The sequence below is a fragment of the Lolium perenne genome, chromosome 4 (assembly GCF_019359855.2).
Source record: "Lolium perenne isolate Kyuss_39 chromosome 4, Kyuss_2.0, whole genome shotgun sequence".
NCBI classification, from domain to species: Eukaryota; Viridiplantae; Streptophyta; class Magnoliopsida; order Poales; family Poaceae; genus Lolium; species Lolium perenne.
This window is the reverse complement of record NC_067247.2, coordinates 183,857,124-183,874,489: the sequence shown is the minus strand read 5'-3', so window position 1 is coordinate 183,874,489 and position 17,366 is coordinate 183,857,124. Positions and strand designations below refer to the sequence as shown.

The following is a 17,366-nucleotide window of genomic DNA, read 5'->3' as shown; positions in this document are numbered from 1 at the left end:
ATCTGGGCCCCTCGTGACGCCCCCTGACCTGCCCTTCCGCCTACAAATAGCCTTCGTCGCGAAACCCCCAGTACCGAGAGCCACGATACAGAAAACCTTCCAGAGACTCCGCCGCCGCCAATCCCATCTCGGGGGATTCAGGAGATCGCCTCCGGTAGCATGCCGGAGAGGGGATTCATCTCCCGGAGGACTCTACACCGCCATGGTCGCCTCCGGAGTGATGAGTGAGTAGTCTACCCCTGGACTATGGGTCCATAGCAGTAGCTAGATGGTTGTCTTCTCCTTATGTGCTTCATTGTCGGGTCTTGTGAGCTGCCGAACATGATCAAGATCATCTATCTGTAATGCTATATGTTGTGTTTGTTGGGATCCGATGAATAGAGAATACTATGTTATGTTGATTATCAATTTATATCTATGTGTTGTTTATGATCTTGCATGCTCTCCGTTATTAGTAGAGGCTCTGGCCAAGTTGATGCTAGTAACTCCAAGAGGGAGTATTTATGCTCGATAGTGGGTTCATGTCTCCGTGAATCTGGGGGAGTGAGAGAAACCTCTAAGATTATGGATGTGTTGTTGCCACTAGGGATAAAACATTGATGCTATGTCCGAGGATGTAGTTATTGATTACATTACGCACCATACTTAATGCAATTGTCTGTTGTTAGCAACTTAATACTGGAAGGGGTTCAGATGATAACCTGAAGGTGGACTTTTTAGCCATAGATGCATGCTGGATAGCGGTCTATGTACTTTGTCGTAATGCCCAATTAAATCTCACAATACTCATCATATCATGTATGTGCATGGTCATGCCCTCTCTATTTGTCAATTGCCCAACTGTAATTTGTTCACCCAACATGCTATTTATCTTATGGGAGAGACACCTCTAGTGAACTGTGGACCCCGGTCCATCCTTTACATCTGAAATACAATCTACTGCAATTGTTCTACTGTTCTCTGCAAACAATCATCATCCACACTATACATCTAATTCTTTGTTACAGCAAGCCGGTGAGACTGACAACCTCACTGTTTCGTTGGGGCAAAGTACTTTGGTTGTGTTGTGCAGGTTCCACGTTGGCGCCGGATTCCCTGGTGTTGCGCCGCACTACATCTCGCCGCCATCAACCTTCAACGTGCTTCTTGGCTCCTACTGGTTCGATTAAACCTTGGTTTCATACTGAGGGAAAACTTGCCGCTGTATGCATCACACCTTCCTCTTGGGGTTCCCAACGGTCGCGTGCTATACGCGTATCAAGGGCTACTGACATAGGCATCCCCGATGGGCCTGCCGAAGATAGTACCCGGGTTTTACTAAAGGCCCACGACCCGAAGGATAAGAAGAATCAGAAGCCCAAGTTGCTAGTTAAGGAAAGCTAGAGTTGTATTAGGAGAGAACACTTGTAATATTGCGGGATGAGTTAGAAACCCTCCCGGACTCTGTAACTTGTGTATCACGAATCCCTCGGCTCCACCTCCTATATAAGGGGAGCCGAGGGACAAAGAAAGCACCGATTCATTGTCTCACAAACCCTAGTTTTCATATCGTCGAGTACTTTTCGGCTGAAACCTTCGAGATCTACTTGCCCTCTACTTCTAGCTAAAACCCTAGTCTACAACCCGTAGGCATTGACAAGTTAATCCCTTGTCACCCATGCACCCTTTCAAAACCTGTGTTAGATGTACCCACATGGCCATTGAGGTCTCCTCCTATGAAGAGCTTCTCACCAATAGGTACCCTCCTAACCAAATCCTCCAGGCCTTCCCAGAACTCCCTCTTGGTGCTCTCATTGTGGCCTACTTGTGGGGCATACGCGCTGATAACATTGAGGACTAAGTCCCCAACAACCAGCTTGACAAGGATCATCCGGTCCCCTTGCCTCTTGACGTCCACAACTCCATCCCTGAGGCTCTTATTGACCAAGATGCCTACTCCATTTTTGTTTGAAGTTGTCCCTTTGTACCACAACTTGAAACCGGTATCCTCCATCTCCTTCGCCTTCTGTTCCTTCCATTTGGTCTCTTGGACACATAGGACATCAACACGCCTCCTCACCGCTGTATCAACTAACTCCCATAACTTACCCGTCAGGGACCCTACGTTCCAGCTATCTAAGCGTATCCTCCTAGGCTCGGCTAACTTCCTTACCCTCCGCACTCGTCGAGTCAAATGCGGAGACCCTTGCTCATTTTTCACTACACCGGGGCGTCGGTGCAGCATGCCACTAAGGATGCAGCGACCCGACCCTTGCTCACTTATCACCGTATCCAGATCAAGATACGGCGCGCCACCAAGGGGGTGACGGCCCGGCCCTTGCCCATTTGACACCACACCCGGGTTCCGATGTGGCGCGTCGCTAAGCGGTTACGCCCCAACGAGGTTCCTTTGGGTTTCATCTCCATAAGAGTGGCTGAGTTTTTTACGTTGGCTCGCCTCGCCTATCACAACCCTCCTCCTTTACCCGGGCTTGGGACCGGCTATGTTGAGACAACATAGGCGGAGTTATTGAAATTTCTGAAAACTTGTCAAAATATGATAAAATCTGACATTTATTTAGAATTTCTGAAAACTTGTAAAAATGTAAACTGGGCCCCACAAATATGGTAGGTCTCTTACATGGAGAACGTATCTGAAAGCGGAGGACCAGCTCTAGCTCATCTTCACCTTCCTTCTGATACTTGTCTATCCTCAACTCCCCGTTACCACCTCTCGTCCTCCTCTTCCTCAGCAGAAAGAAAAATTCCCAAAAAAGAGCAGAAAGAAAAGATGGAGGCCTTCCTCGCCGGCTTCCGGGCGCCGCGTCGAGCTCCCGCCGTCCCCACCACCCGGAGCCCTCCACCGAGCCCCTTCTTCCTCGGCACGCGCCGCAGGAAGCCCTCCTCCTCCGCCTCCGTGGTCTGCATGGCGGTAAGGTCCCTCTTACCCTGCTTCATTGCTGCCGGCCGGTTCTTGGAGATAGCGAGGGCCGTAATCTATTGTGAGTTTTCGTGTAGGAGCCCCATCTCATCTCGAAGCTGGAGTCTACAGAGAAGGCATGGAAAGAAATGTCGGTACGGTCATTTACTTCTTTGTCCAGTGCCTACTTATGAATTCACAACCATTTGAGAGCCTGCTTATTTCAAAGCATTTTTTATATAGGAGTTTACAAAGTTTCTACTACTAAATGAATTTATCATATTCAAATAGTTTTGAGACCGAGTCAAATTCATTATGAGAAATTGGCAAATGGCGATACACAGACAGTAGAAAATGTAAAAAAAAAAGTTCATGCTTTCATACGAATGTGTAAATTTCTTCTTTCATTCTGATATAATATTGATTTGGCATGTACGTGAATCTGATGAATGAGTATCTTCTTCAGGTTAGATTGGGTGACCCTGACATTGTTTCAGATCCGAGCGAATACCAAAAACTTGCACAGTCTGTTGCCGATCTAGGGGAGGTATGTTTGGCATAATTTGAGTGCCATTCGCTGTACTTAGGTGTTATGAACCTTTGCCCATCGAAATTTTCTGCCAAAAATTCATCACGTGTTTTAAATAATATTCAGGTTGTGACGGCATATAGGCAATTTAAGGAATGTGAGAGGCAGATTGAAGAAACAAAAGGTTAGCATGCTTCAGTATTTATTGTTCCTCAGATTAAGTACTGGATTCTCACAACCTTATTTTGCACTGACCCACATGATAGCTTTGCAAAAAGAGAACGGAGATGACCCTGATATGGCAGAGATGATAGCTTCAGAACTGGAGTCTCTCTCTAACGAGCTTGCAGAACTCGAGGAAAGACTCACGGTGGGTATGGCTTTTTATATTTCGATTTAGACTTGTTGAAGTACTTCTCATTTGCTCTTACCTTTTCATGTTAGGTACTTCTGCTTCCCAGCGACCCTCTAAATTCACGCAACATCTTGCTTGAAGGTACTATGGTTTTCAGTTGTGCATCTGACCCTATCATCTTATCTAGTCAGTTGTTTTCACCATATGCAGTTGTTTTATCAACATCAATTTAGGTAGGAAAATATATTAACTAGGGCATTTTGATTATCCTGATTCTCTTCAGTTCAGTTCAGGAAAAAACTTATGTAAGAATGCCATACCACCTAAGGATGGCAATTTTTACCCGCGGGTACGTACCCGCATGGGCAGGGTATGATTACACTTTTATTTCCATGGGTAGTACTAGTACCCATATACTACCCATTAAATCCAGGGTAAGGCACGGGTGTAGCCTTGTACCCACGGGTATACCCATACCCTACCCATTTATTGTAAATTTCTTACGTGACACGTTCTACTTTTGTTGACTTATGAGTTAGAATATGAGAATGTGATTATTATACTTTGTTAATTGTGATGTACTCAACTACCTGTTATTGAGTTGATATAATTCATTTTTTTAATCAAATTTGTTATCGATAAATTTAAAATTGCGAGTGACTTGTGTACAATTTGACCTACCCACCAGGTACCCAATGGTTACGGGTACCCGTCAGGTATGGGTATAGGTAAAGTTTTATACCCATGGATACTGGTATGGGTAGAAGTTTGTACCCATTGAGTATACGGGTATGGGTATGATATTGCTCTACCCTGCCCATACCCTATTCATTGCCATCCTTAATACCACCAGAGTGTCTAACTTATATTTGCTTAAGTTATAGTTTAAGTTTTGGAACTGAGAACTCAGTTTTATTTTGTGCAGTAAGAGCAGGTACTGGCGGCGATGAAGCTGGAATTTGGGCTGGTGACCTTGTAGGTAGATCGCCAATCGAATATGATTTAGCAAATGAGATAGTTTATCTGTTGTTGTTTGGTCTAGCTAATAGCATATTAAAGCTTAATGAACAGAGTTGATGATCTTTATGATCAGCTTATTCAATGTGCAAGAGGGATTTTAAGTTTTGGCAACATAAGTTCATCTTTGTTCATTTCACGATCATCTTCAAAATTATAATCTCAATAACAAAGCGTCATATTTATGACTATTTGCATAATACACAGCTGAATGTGTAATGTCTATCCTTCAGGTACGCCTGTATCAAAAATATTGTGAGCTCAACAATTGGAAGTTTAAACCAGTTTCGTGCTCAGAGGTATGTACCTGCAACCTTATCCTGACTATTGAATAACAAAATGCTGATGAAGTAATTGAATCTTTCAGGCAGAAAAGGGTGGATACAAGACATATGTGATGGAGGTGAAGGGCAAACAAGTGTACAGTAAACTGAAGTTTGAATCAGGTGTGCACCGTGTTCAGCGTGTACCGCAGACAGAGACTATGGGCCGTGTTCACACGTCAACAGCTACTGTAGCTATTATGCCAGAGGTGAGTGTTAGATGTCAATTTACTGACATGAATTTTGTGTTTCTTTTTCTGAAGCTTTTTAATTCCGTTTTGATGGCACCATAGGCTGACGAAGTCGATGTGGTTATTGATCCAAAAGATATTGAACTTAAAGCTGCAAGATCTGGTGGAGCTGGAGGTATATCACTTATGGAATGCGACTTCCTGTAGTAGAACCCTAATGTTTCGGATGTATGTTACAATATGTTTTTGAAGGAACTATGTTATGTGGTACAACTGATCTTTACTCTTTTACACTCTCAATCAATGCAGGACAGAATGTTAACAAGGTGGAAACGGCTATTGATCTTATTCATAAGCCTACAGGAATAAGGATATTTTGTACAGAAGAAAGGTCACAACTTCAAAATAAAGCACGCGCGTTCCAATTATTGAGAGCAAAACTGTAAGTTTCTATCATCTGATTTATCCTTGTTGTTTGCAGCCTTTTATGTATGTATCACTCTTTCATCTCATTTTTTCCGACTTGTAAAGACGCTCTTTGATAGTAGTACTATAGTTGCATTTCTATCTCGAATTTTTCTTCCGAAAGAAATGCCATGAATTTGTTGTACCTTCAAAACAATTTAAGTTCGTTTTTACTCCGTACTTTTGCTACCATTTCAAATTCTAAGTTGGTTCATAGTTAAATTAATCCTTGTGGGATGTTATCTAATCTCCCATATATCTCTACATAAACAATACAGATATGAGATAAAGTTAAGGGAGCAACAGGAGTCCTTAAGAACCCAGAGGTTACTGCAGGTATGATGTCACTCTGTTCTTCATAGAGGTTCATATGTTGCAAAAAATTTGTTGACTAACGGAAAGAACAGAAATCTGTTTCCCAGATGATAATGGTTGGATTCGTTTCATGAGGAAATTAGCTATACTTATGATGGTATCTAAGTGTGTGTCATAACAAGCAAAACCCTAAAAAGCGGCAGAACGACAAAAAAACAGCAGCAGAAAATTAGAAAAAAGCTATGAAAAAAAACACTACCAAAACTGTATACGTATCCTACACAGGTATATATCTGAATGATGATATTGAAATTTGAATGCACAAGACCTGGTTATTTTTTTTTCCGACAAAGAGTATATATTAATATTAGAGATACCAATTACACCCAGTCTCTGCAACAACGCACTGCTCTAGCGATATTACGGATGCACACAACCAAAAAAGAAAGAAGAATTACCAAAAAGAAAAGCCCCGCTACAGTGATCTAATCCTTTAAACAACAGCACTAACACCACCATGACAGCACCAGAAGTTCAGCTTCTCCAAAAGCGACGCCTCCAAGAAGGTAACAGTGCACCAGCGCTGTCGTCGCCCGATTATAGATCTTAGATTTTCACCTGAAGAAAATCCTCACTCTCAAAACAATGCCTTCAACAAGGACATTGCCAGGCACAACCAATTAAGGCCAGACCTTGGATTTTCACCCTGAAAGGTAAGATTTTGAACTTCTCCTGTGCAGTCGCCCCCACTCGCATGCTGCTGCTCCAAAGACACCGATCACGAAGCCAATTCCTCCTCGCCACCCAGACTCTGAGCCACCATTGCAAGACCACAAATCTCGACTTTCATGTCATTCTCCGCCAGCACCACGGAACGAAAACGTGCTCCATGATAATAACCGTCAGCAGAGCTTCGAAACGCTCCCTCTGTAACCAAACAGCCAGAGTAAAACATGGGTGCGCTCGACCGAATTCCACCCGATCCAGCAACCTCCAGGCTTGAATCGCCCAATGGAGCGCCGACGGAGCCTTCCGGAACACGACACATCCGCCAAATCGATGAGGACAGGCACCAGCAGATCTTCATCTTGGCGCGAGAAGAAATCCAAGGACCACCGCCATTATTCGCAAGATCAGCCGGTCCCCACACCGCTGGTCAACTCCAATGCAGCAAAGGCCGAAAGAGGAAGAAAAGGGGATCCAGTACAGGACCGGACTAACCCCACGATCACCGGATTGGGCCGCAGCCATCCACCAGATCTCGCGGGTCAGGGCGCCGCCACGGACGCCTCACCCCTCCTCCTCGACGCCTCCCGCCGGAGACCTCAAGGGCGCGCCTCCCCTGCCCACCATCGGGTGGGTGCCGCCACCGCTGCCTGTGAGGGCAGCAGCGACGGCCAGAAGGGCAGCGGAGGGCGGCCTTGAGGCGGCGGTGGCGGGGTCCCCCGGAGTCGCTCGAGAGAGGAGCGACTCGTGAGGAAACGGTTCGGCCGGCTGGAAGGTCAGGAAGAAGATCCGCTTCTTGATGCAGTGACCAGATTATTGGCATGGCTAACTCAAACAGTGACAGGATTAAAGATGAAGTAAACATTGACCAACGGGGGAATGATCCCTCCCTTGGCTATACGTTGTTATATACGTTGTTAGGTAGAAATGAGACTCTCCCCGCGGATGGACGCTAGGATGATAACCCAATTAAAGTTCGCCCCTCCCGCGAAATTATCGCGAGATGGGGATTCGAACCCGGGTGGGCTGGCTGCGCACTCGCCGCCTTGCCTTGCCACTGAGCTGGAACTCAGTTCTCAATTAAAGATGAAGTAACATTCTTTGATTTAGACATGGTGAAAAGATTGCCCCTCGTTGTAATTTTTTTTGATTATTCTGTGTTAAATTTGCTAATACTGTTAGTAATTGAAGGTTGGCACTGGGGCACGGTCTGAGAAGATACGGACGTACAATTACAAGGTACTAGCACATTGTTCTATCTAATGGTCCACTATCTTAGGGTTTCAAGCCACTGATATGCTTGTGCTGTCAATGTTCAAAATGTTTATAATGTAGTGGAGTTAATTTCGCTTTTTGGTTACAGGACAACAGAGTGACTGACCATCGGTTGAAGATGAATTTCGTATTGTCTAGCTTCCTTTTAGGAGACATCGAGGCAGCTGTTCAGGTACATGACGTATCATAATATGCAAATTATTGACATGCAACTATTTGTACAAACTGAAGATCTAGCACTGGAATATAAATCCGCACCTTGTGCTAATTCTGGTTATCCTTGAAACATCTACAGTCTTGCGCTGCGTTGGAGCAAAAGGAACTGTTGGAGGAGCTGGCCACTTCTTCTGCGGTGAAGGCATGATCAGTTCAGCCATCCCTTTTGCTTCTGGCCATATCGTAAAAAGGAAACATCCAATGGCAATATTACAGTCGATGGCGATTGATGACCAAGTTGTACATGAAGAAGCTCTGCGATTCAAATTCTGTTGTTCATGGTCATTTTGCATATATACACTAAGAGTATCTCGAGACGCATCTCCCAAAGTGTCCACAAACCGCGCCGGATTGAGCGTTTGGAGGACATGTTTTGTTCGTGCCGCGTCCCCAAACGCCGTCCCCAAACATTAAAAATACTTCTTTTTTAACATAGAACTATTTATCAAATATAGCATATGTGAATAAAAATGTTTGCAAGGATTGTTTTCAAATTAAAATACAACAAACAATAAAACAAGTAAACAAATATAACAAATAGGGCTAGATGCTACATCAAGGTGCCACGGTATTTCCTTTGATCCTCCACAAATGCTCAACGAGATCAGCTTGAAGTTGTTCATGAACATTGCTGTCACAGATCTCTGCGTGCATGGTGAGAAAATCAGCAAAATCTGCAGGCAACTCATGATCAACCTCCGCAAGAGGGTCCTCACACTCATAGGGACCAACATGTGTCCTGGTATGATTCTTGCGGTCATCCTCGATGATCATGTTGTGCATGATCACACAAGTCTGCATCACCTCTCATATTTGGTCGTGAGACCAGCTTAGAGCAGGGTACCAGACAATGGCAAATTGTGCTTGAAGCACACAAAATGCCCGCTCGACATCCTTCCTGTAAGTCTCCTGTCGCGTAGCAAAGTGGGAATTCTCCAGACCTGATGGATTCGAGATTGTTTTTACAAAAGTGGCCCATTTTGGATATATACCATCGGCTAGATAATAGCCTTTGGTATATTCGTGGCCATTGATCTCGTAGTTGCATGGTGGAGCATGCCCTTCCACTAGTCTGCTGAACACCGGAGACTGCTGCAACACGTTGATGTCATTGTGTGATCCCGCCATGCCAAAGAAAGAATGCCAAATCCACATGTCATAATCTGCCACAGCTTCAAGCACCACACTGCAATATCCATGACGCCCTTTGTATATACCTTGCCAAGCAAACGGGCAGTTCTTCCATGCCCAGTGCATGCAATCGATGCTTCCAAGCATTCCAGGAAATCCTCTGGCAGCATTTTGTGCCATGATCGTTGCAGTCTCTTCCTCAGTTGGCCCTCTCAAGTAGTATTTGCCAAACTTTCCCACCACAGCTCGGCAAAACTTGTACATGCACTCAATGGCAGTAGACTCACTCATGTGAAGGTAGTCGTCCTGTGTATCGGCAGGTGCTCCGTATGCAAGCATCCTCATGGCGGCGGTGCACTTCTGAATCCACGAGAACCCGACAACGCCTACAGCGTCGAGCTTGAGCTTGAAGTAGGGGTCAAATTCTCGAACGCCGTGGAGGATATTCATGAATAGCCCCTTGCTCATCCTGTACCGGCGCCGAAAATTGTCGGCATGTGTTGCATCGTCGGCGAAGTAGTCGTTGTGCAGCATGGCATGCCCCTCCATCCTCTGCCGGGGCTTGGACTTCCTTCTCCCCGGCCTTGATCCTCCACGGCGCGGCCTCTTCCTCTTCTCCGCCTCGGCGTCAAGCATGTCCTGGAGGGACGTGATGATCAGCAAATGCTCCCGAAGGTCGTCGTCGAAGGCTTGCTCGTCCTCCAGCAGCAGGGCAACCATCTCATCGTCGCTATCCATGTCTAAAAGCAAAATCAATGGTTAAAATTGCGCCGAGGCAGACGACGCAATGAACATCGGCCAATCGCGCATACTAGGCAAGTCGTCGAGCACCTTGTGTCCGCGGAGGTGGGGCGGATTTGACGCCGCGTTCTGGGACGCGATGGCCAAGCGGCAGTGGCGGAATGACCGGCGGGAGCGCCAGCCGCGGCGACGGCGCCAAACGGCCGGCAAATCCAGCGGCGGCGTAGGGGTGGGAGGCGCGGGAAGGAAGGAGCGACGAGAAAAAAAGGTACGAATCAACGGTTTATGCAACACGTCGCCGACATGTGGGAGCCCGCGTCGCTTCACGTCGCTTTTCGTTGTGTCCGGCGTGCCCGGAGCGTCCCCTGTGGGACGGGGACAGCCTCGGGGCGCCGGACACCGTATCGGGGCACCCCAGACAAAAATGGGCTTTGGAAAACGCGGCTGGAACTGTTTTTTAGTCCGGCACACCCCAAATTGCTTTGGGGGACGTTTTAGGGGACGCGATTAGAGATGCTCTAATGTCTGTAAACAGATCGGTGCACTTGAGTTGCCCTGATGGCATCAATTTTGAGTAGCTGAAGATAGACATTTCTACAGCAAAGCGTTGACACTGGTAATATGTAAGCATGGACTCCGTGCACCTTATTATTTTGTTCACAGCTGCAGGCATCTATATTTTTTACAATTAATCTCCAGGTATCTAATTCATACTTATTATCAATTGGAGGGAGTAGAAAATTTAAAGGCGAACGCTGGGCGTCGGTCGCCGGATCCCGATCCTAAACTCGGTTGTCCTCCGCACCATCGGATCGCCATCGAAAGTCCAGAATCAGTCGCATTAGAAAGTTTACATTATAGCCCCTGGTCTCTCGAACGCCTGGCATACTAATATCTCAGATAATAGTTTAAACGCGGTTTTATATTTGTCACCCTCATTTTTCTGGAAACCAACCAGCAGTACCCCTAATGTGAAGGGTATTACAACAAAAATCCTCTCTCCGTGTACAAAAAATATATACTATTACAACAAAAAGTCGTAACATTTTTTAAAAATAATGTCACAATAAAGTGGTTAAACCAACAAATTGTTTTTTTGCAGATAAATTTACAACAAAATTAGCCATTATTATTAACAAAAACCAGAGACTATTACAACAAAAATTCATATGTTTGCAAAAAAATAGAATAAAACATTAATTTGTTACATATTGAATTACAACAAAAGTCACCAACTTTTTTCACAAAAAGTCACAAACGATTACAATAAAAAATCAATATGTTTGCAAAATGATGCAAAGTGGACAAGCGACATTTAATTTGCTACGGATAGAATTACAACAAAAATCACCTACTATTTTATCCAAAGTCACAAAAAGTTACAACAAATAAAAAATCACTTTATTATTAGCATCAAAAAAAAGTTGTCTCTTTATAACAATTGTTAACAACAAATCCTACAAAAATTACGGATTATTTACAATAAATAGTTCATCATCTCACTCATGTGTTTTGCAGCGAAACCATTGTTGGGCCAAAAAAGTAGGCCCATTAAGCCGGAGCGGGAGCGAGGGCGGACGACCGATCGCTGCCGCGCGATCGGTCGTCGGATCCAAAGCGTTTTCCAAATTTAAAAAGGTCACATTGTTTCTGGTGACACACGCGTGGCTCTCCGGGGTGGGGGAACTCCGCCAGGTGGTGAACGGCAGTTCGGTGGTCCCTTGTCTCCCTGTTCCACGTGATGATTTACACAAAAATAACTCTTTTCTATTAAAAAAACACAGGCTGACCCTCCAGCCAAACTATTTCACCCATCTAACCCTTTTGTGTGGCGCCCGTTCCATCGGTGTGGCGTGGTGTGATCGACGCTGATGTGTGCTCGACTCTGACGTGGTAGGATGTGTGGCGCCACTCCCATCGGCGCCACACATTGAAAGTGTGGCGCCGCTCTGAATGGCGCCACACATCCACTTATAATTTCCCAAAACATACTGTAAGATAATTCCCTAGGGACTTAGCCGTTTTGGCAACCCTGTTTGTGTGTCGCCGATCCCATCGGCGTCACATGCAGTGTGACGCCGATGGGATCGGCGCCACACAAACAGGGTCACCAAACGGCTAAGGACTAACCTTCCGGAGCTCCTGGATGTTGTCGATATATAAGTTGCAATGTGTGGCGCCCATGGCGTCGGCGCCACACTGTAAAGTGTGGCGCCCATGTCATCGACGCCACACACTGACTTGGGTATAAAAATCAAGAAAACTGCCTTGGCATAGTTGCAAAGTGACTACTCATATCAACAGCAATTTCATACACACATCATACACATAACAACATCATAGCTAACATCGTACCACATAGTTTCATACAATTTAAGATAGAATTGAAACAACACGTAACAATGACGACATGGTCCCAAATGACATAGAGTTCACAACACGTAGCAATGAAGATAGAGTTCACAACACATAGAAAATCCATCTAAGCTCGACGACCCCTCCTCACGGGTTGCTTCCGGACGGCCTTCCTTTTCATCCGCTGTCGTGGCTCTTCTTCCTGCTGCACCTCCTGCTTTTCCTCCTCTGAAGATGCCGGATTATCGTTCCTCATCCTCCTCAAAGCTGATCTCTGCGGCGGCTCCTCATCGGACTCGATCACAGCCTTCTTTCCTCGGTTCGCATAATCTTCTGGAGTGTAAGGGTTTGGAGCCTTGTCCCTCGGCTTCAATTGGTACGCATACCGTGTGGCTTGCTTCTTGCCTCGACTAATTCTTTGACTCAGAATGGCGTCGTCAGGAGTCTTCACAAACATGAACACATGAGATTGCAAAAGTTGAAATTACTAAACACATGTTTGACGGTAACAAAATAGTCCAAACATCCACCTCTTCAAAAGAGGATGACGCAATTTCGCCTTCGCGGCAACCTAGCAAGTTGGCTAACCGCCGCATCTTCCGTGCAATGTTCTGCGTCATGGAAGTAATGGTTACAAAGCCACCCGAACATAATAGCTTATATTCAAAGTTGGTGATCATACCTTAATGAAATGCCGCATCGGTCCGATAGGCCTTTCATCTCTATGGCTCTGATCCCAAACAACCTCGCACTCCTCATCTATTTTTTGGATCTCGGTCCGTTGTGACAAACATATTATACACAATTTGAGCGAGCACATGCCAATATAGATGATGTACTAGCTAATGAGAGAATACATTACCACGAAGTTCAGGGAGGAAGCAATAGAAGTCGAACGGCCTACTTGAGCAGTCCTATCGTACCGGCTTTGCGCAACCTCATCGAACGCGATGGGGTCGTCCAAGATGTCTTCATCATACGCGTGGTTCACTAACTCAATACGCGTGTTTTGATGAAACCATTGGAGATAGTTGTTGAAAGCGTCCGCGTCGTGCGGGACAACCTCGACAAGTCCGCCATTCCGTATCGCTTCCAAACAGTGTTGGAACGCTGTCACGTGAATCCTATGATGGACATGACAATTCGTGATCTTCCTCTGCCGCTGCCTATTAAGCCTGCAATATATTGAGCACAATGAATAAAGTTAGATTATATCGCTTCCTATGATCAACAAGGTTCGAGCGCATGATGCAAGAAGTTTACCTATGGAGCGCGTGGTCCGTGTCTAGCCACTGAGGTGGGCACTGATGTCTACGGGTGCTTCTATTCTTGTAGACAGTGTTGGGCCTCCAAGAGCAGAGGTTTGTAGAACAGCAGCAAGTTTCCCTTAAGTGGATCACCCAAGGTTTATCGAACTCAGGGAGGAAGAGTTCAAAGATATCCCTCTCAAGCAACCCTGCAACCACAAAGCAAGAAGTCTCTTGTGTCCCCAACACACCCAATACACTTGTCAGATGTATAGGTGCACTAGTTCGGCGAAGAGATGGTGAGATGCAAGTAATATGGATGAGTATGAGTGGTAATAGCAATCTGAATAAAATATGGCAGCGAGTAAACATGCAACAAAACAGTAAACAAACGGAGATTCGATGCTTGGAAGCAAGGCCTAGGGATCCTGCTTTCACTAGTGGACACTCTCAACAATGATGACATAATAGAACCACTCTACACTCTCTTGTTGGATGATGAACACCACTAATTGTGTAGGATTACACGAACCCTCAATGCCGGAGTTAACAAGCTCCACAATATTCGATATTCATGTTTAAATAACCTTAGAGTGCATGATAGATCAACACAACTACACCAAGTACTAACATAGCATGCACATTGTCACCATCACACTATGAAGGAGGCATAGATCACATCAATACTATCATAGCAATAATTAACTTCATAATCTACAAGAGATTACAATCATAACCTACGCCAAGTACTACACGATGCACACACTGTCACCATTACACAGTGGAGGAGGAATAGACTACTTTAATAACATCACTAGAGTAGCACATAGATGAATAGTGATACAAAACTCATATGAATCTCAATCATGTAAGGCAGCTCATGAGATCATTGTATTGAAGTACATAGGAGAGAGATTAACCACATAGCTACCGGTACAGCCCCTTAGCCTCGATGGAGAACTACTCCCTCCTCATGGGAGACAGCAGCGTTGATGAAGATGGCGGTGGTGTCGATGGAGAAGCCTTCCGGGGGCACTTCCCCGTCCCGGCGGTGTGCCGGAACAGAGACTCCTGTCCCCCAGATCTTGGCTTCGCGATGGCGGCGGCTCTGGAAGGTTTCTCGTACCGTGGCTTTTCCGTATCGATGTTTTAGGTCAGGGACCTTTAAATAGGCGAAGAGGCGGAGTCGGAGGGCTGACGAGGCGGTGACACATTAGGGGGGGGGGCGGCCCACACCCTGGCCGCGCCAGCCTGGTGTGTGGGGCCCCCAGGGCTCCCCTCTGGCGGCTCTCAGGTGTTCTGGAAGCTTCGTGGGATTTTAAGATCTTGGGCATTGATTTCGTCCAATTCCGAGAATATTTTCTTACTAGGATTTCTGAAACCAAAAACAGCAGAAAACAGGAACTGGCACTTCGGCATCTCATCAATAGGTTAGTTCCGGAAAACGCATAAAATCATCATAAAGTGTGAACAAAACATGTAGGTATTGTCATAAAACAAGCATGGAACATAAGAAATTATCGATACGTCGAAGACGTATCAGCATCCCCAAGCTTAGTTCCTACTCGTCCCGAGTAGGTAAACGATAACAAAGATAATTTCTGAAGTGACATGCTACCAACATAATCTTGATCCAATAATAATGTAAAGCATATGAACTGAGATCAAATCACTCAAAGCAAATGTCTATATTGATATAAGAGATGATAATGCAAGAGTTAAATAAGCTAGAAGTTTTCATGAACTATTGCTTCAAAGACATGAAACCGTACAAAGTTCATTAAAGATGTGTTAAGTATTCAGCGTAGAAGTTCTATCCTTCATTCCAAGCATCAAGTAAATTTTCACAACATAAGAAGGATTTAGTCAAGTAAACATAAACATTAACGTCATGAATCAACTGTTTCGAAGTCTACTCAACTGGTGAGCGCAAGCATTTGGTATTAGCACCAGGATGTTATGGCATAAAGAACGTTAATGGGGGTTTGGAAGGCCAAATGGAAGAAAGGCTTGCAAAGCTATAAGTGACCATTAGACAAGAGGAAGCCTTATGATCGAAGCTATGCAAGGAGTAGTGATTGCCATGCAACGGATGCACATAGAGCTATATGTGTATGAAAGCTCTCCAATGGAACTAGTGGGGGTGCATCCAACTTGGTTGCTCACGAAGACCTAGAGCACTTTTGAGGAGGCTCATCATTGGAATATACAACCCAAGTTCTATAGTGTAAATTCCCCACATAGTTATACTAGTAAAACATGAAAACTCTCTCATATGGAATATAGGTGCTAAACATGAGCACAAGTGATGACTATGAATACTGCAGGTGCTAAAACATCAGCACAAGTGTGGATAAAAGATAGTAATGCTGCCCCCTTTTTCTTTATTCTCTTCTTTTTTTTCTTTTTTTTCTTTTCTATTTTTTTCTTTCTTTTCTTTTTCTCTTTTTGATGGCCTCCATGGCTCTTTTCACTGTTAGGGGCAACATCCTAATATGACAACACACTTTTTGGTACAAATAACTCATAAAGAATAAAACATGATGTATGAAACTGTATGCCTCTGCCAGTGTAGCAGGATGTGCAATGATCTAGCGTAACATGGGTAAACCACACATCAGCTGTATATGATCATGCAAAGCAATATATAAATAATAAATGACAACATGACATGTAATGTAAAATGGATGTTGCATGGCAATATATCTCGGAACAGCTATGGAAATGCTGTGGTAGGTAGGTATGGTGGCTGTTTTGAGGAGATGTATGGGCTTATGTGTAGGAGGACAAGAGAAAGTCCTCCCACGGGTTTGGATGTACCGGCGAAGTATGCACAATTCTCAATGTGAGCAAAAGGCAATGCATAGTACCGAAGAGGCTAGCAAATTTGGATGGTGGAAGTGCCAAAAACCGTAGCTTAACATTAGTCAAAAAGAACTCACAACCTTATTGCAAACAACTAGCAGGTTCATCATTAAGAGCATGATTAAAATTTACTCCAAAGAGGGCCGTTCACGGTGGCACAAGTACCCCGCTAGCTCCCTCGACCTTCAGCACAACTTAGTTATTACGATGAACTCTCAGACATGGAAAGCTATCAAGTCCAACTACACCTTCAACTATTTAAATAGAGTTTGTAGTACGGCACAAGCTTAAAGACAACAATCCACTACTAATTTTAACTTATTCATCCAGCAAGCTTTACCATCTAAATACCTCAAAACATTTGCAAAGAATCAAGTTATCAAAGCTCAATGATCTACAAGATTATGCAAGTGTTTCATTATACCACTACCACATGTAGCATTTCCTGAACTGACCAAATAACAATGAACGAAGCAGTTTCAACCTTCGCCATGAACATTAAAAGCTAAGAACACATGTGTTCCTATGAACCAGCGGAGCGTGTCTCTCTACCACACAAGAATTTATTCAAACAAAAACAAAAACAAAAACAAACAGACGCTCCAAGCAAAGTGCATAAGATGAGATGGAATAAAAATATAGTTTCACTAGAGGAACCTGATAATGTTGTCGATGAAGAAGGGGATGCCTTGGGCATTCCCAAGCTTAGATGCTTG

The 17,366-nt window shown here is 44.6% G+C and overlaps 2 protein-coding genes across 2 annotated transcripts; one reads left to right on the top strand and one right to left on the bottom strand.

Moving 5' to 3' along the window:
* Positions 1 to 1,651: 1,651 nt before the first annotated feature.
* Positions 1,652 to 1,993, bottom strand: LOC139839222 (uncharacterized). Its single transcript, XM_071829272.1, has one exon. The coding sequence runs from the start codon at positions 1,991 to 1,993 to the stop codon at positions 1,652 to 1,654; it is 342 nt and encodes a 113-aa protein (XP_071685373.1).
* Positions 1,994 to 2,646: 653 nt separating this feature from the next.
* On the top strand, positions 2,647 to 8,689 carry LOC127294523 (peptide chain release factor APG3, chloroplastic). The gene is made up of 15 exons (XM_051324356.1): positions 2,647 to 2,911; positions 2,998 to 3,054; positions 3,366 to 3,446; positions 3,555 to 3,612; positions 3,695 to 3,798; positions 3,873 to 3,924; positions 4,709 to 4,758; positions 5,034 to 5,099; positions 5,168 to 5,332; positions 5,417 to 5,489; positions 5,624 to 5,756; positions 6,058 to 6,115; positions 8,012 to 8,059; positions 8,184 to 8,267; positions 8,391 to 8,689. The coding sequence occupies exons 1-15, from the start codon at positions 2,771 to 2,773 to the stop codon at positions 8,457 to 8,459; spliced, it is 1,239 nt and encodes a 412-aa protein (XP_051180316.1). The 5' UTR covers positions 2,647 to 2,770; the 3' UTR covers positions 8,460 to 8,689.
* The last annotated feature ends 8,677 nt before the right edge of the window (positions 8,690 to 17,366 follow it).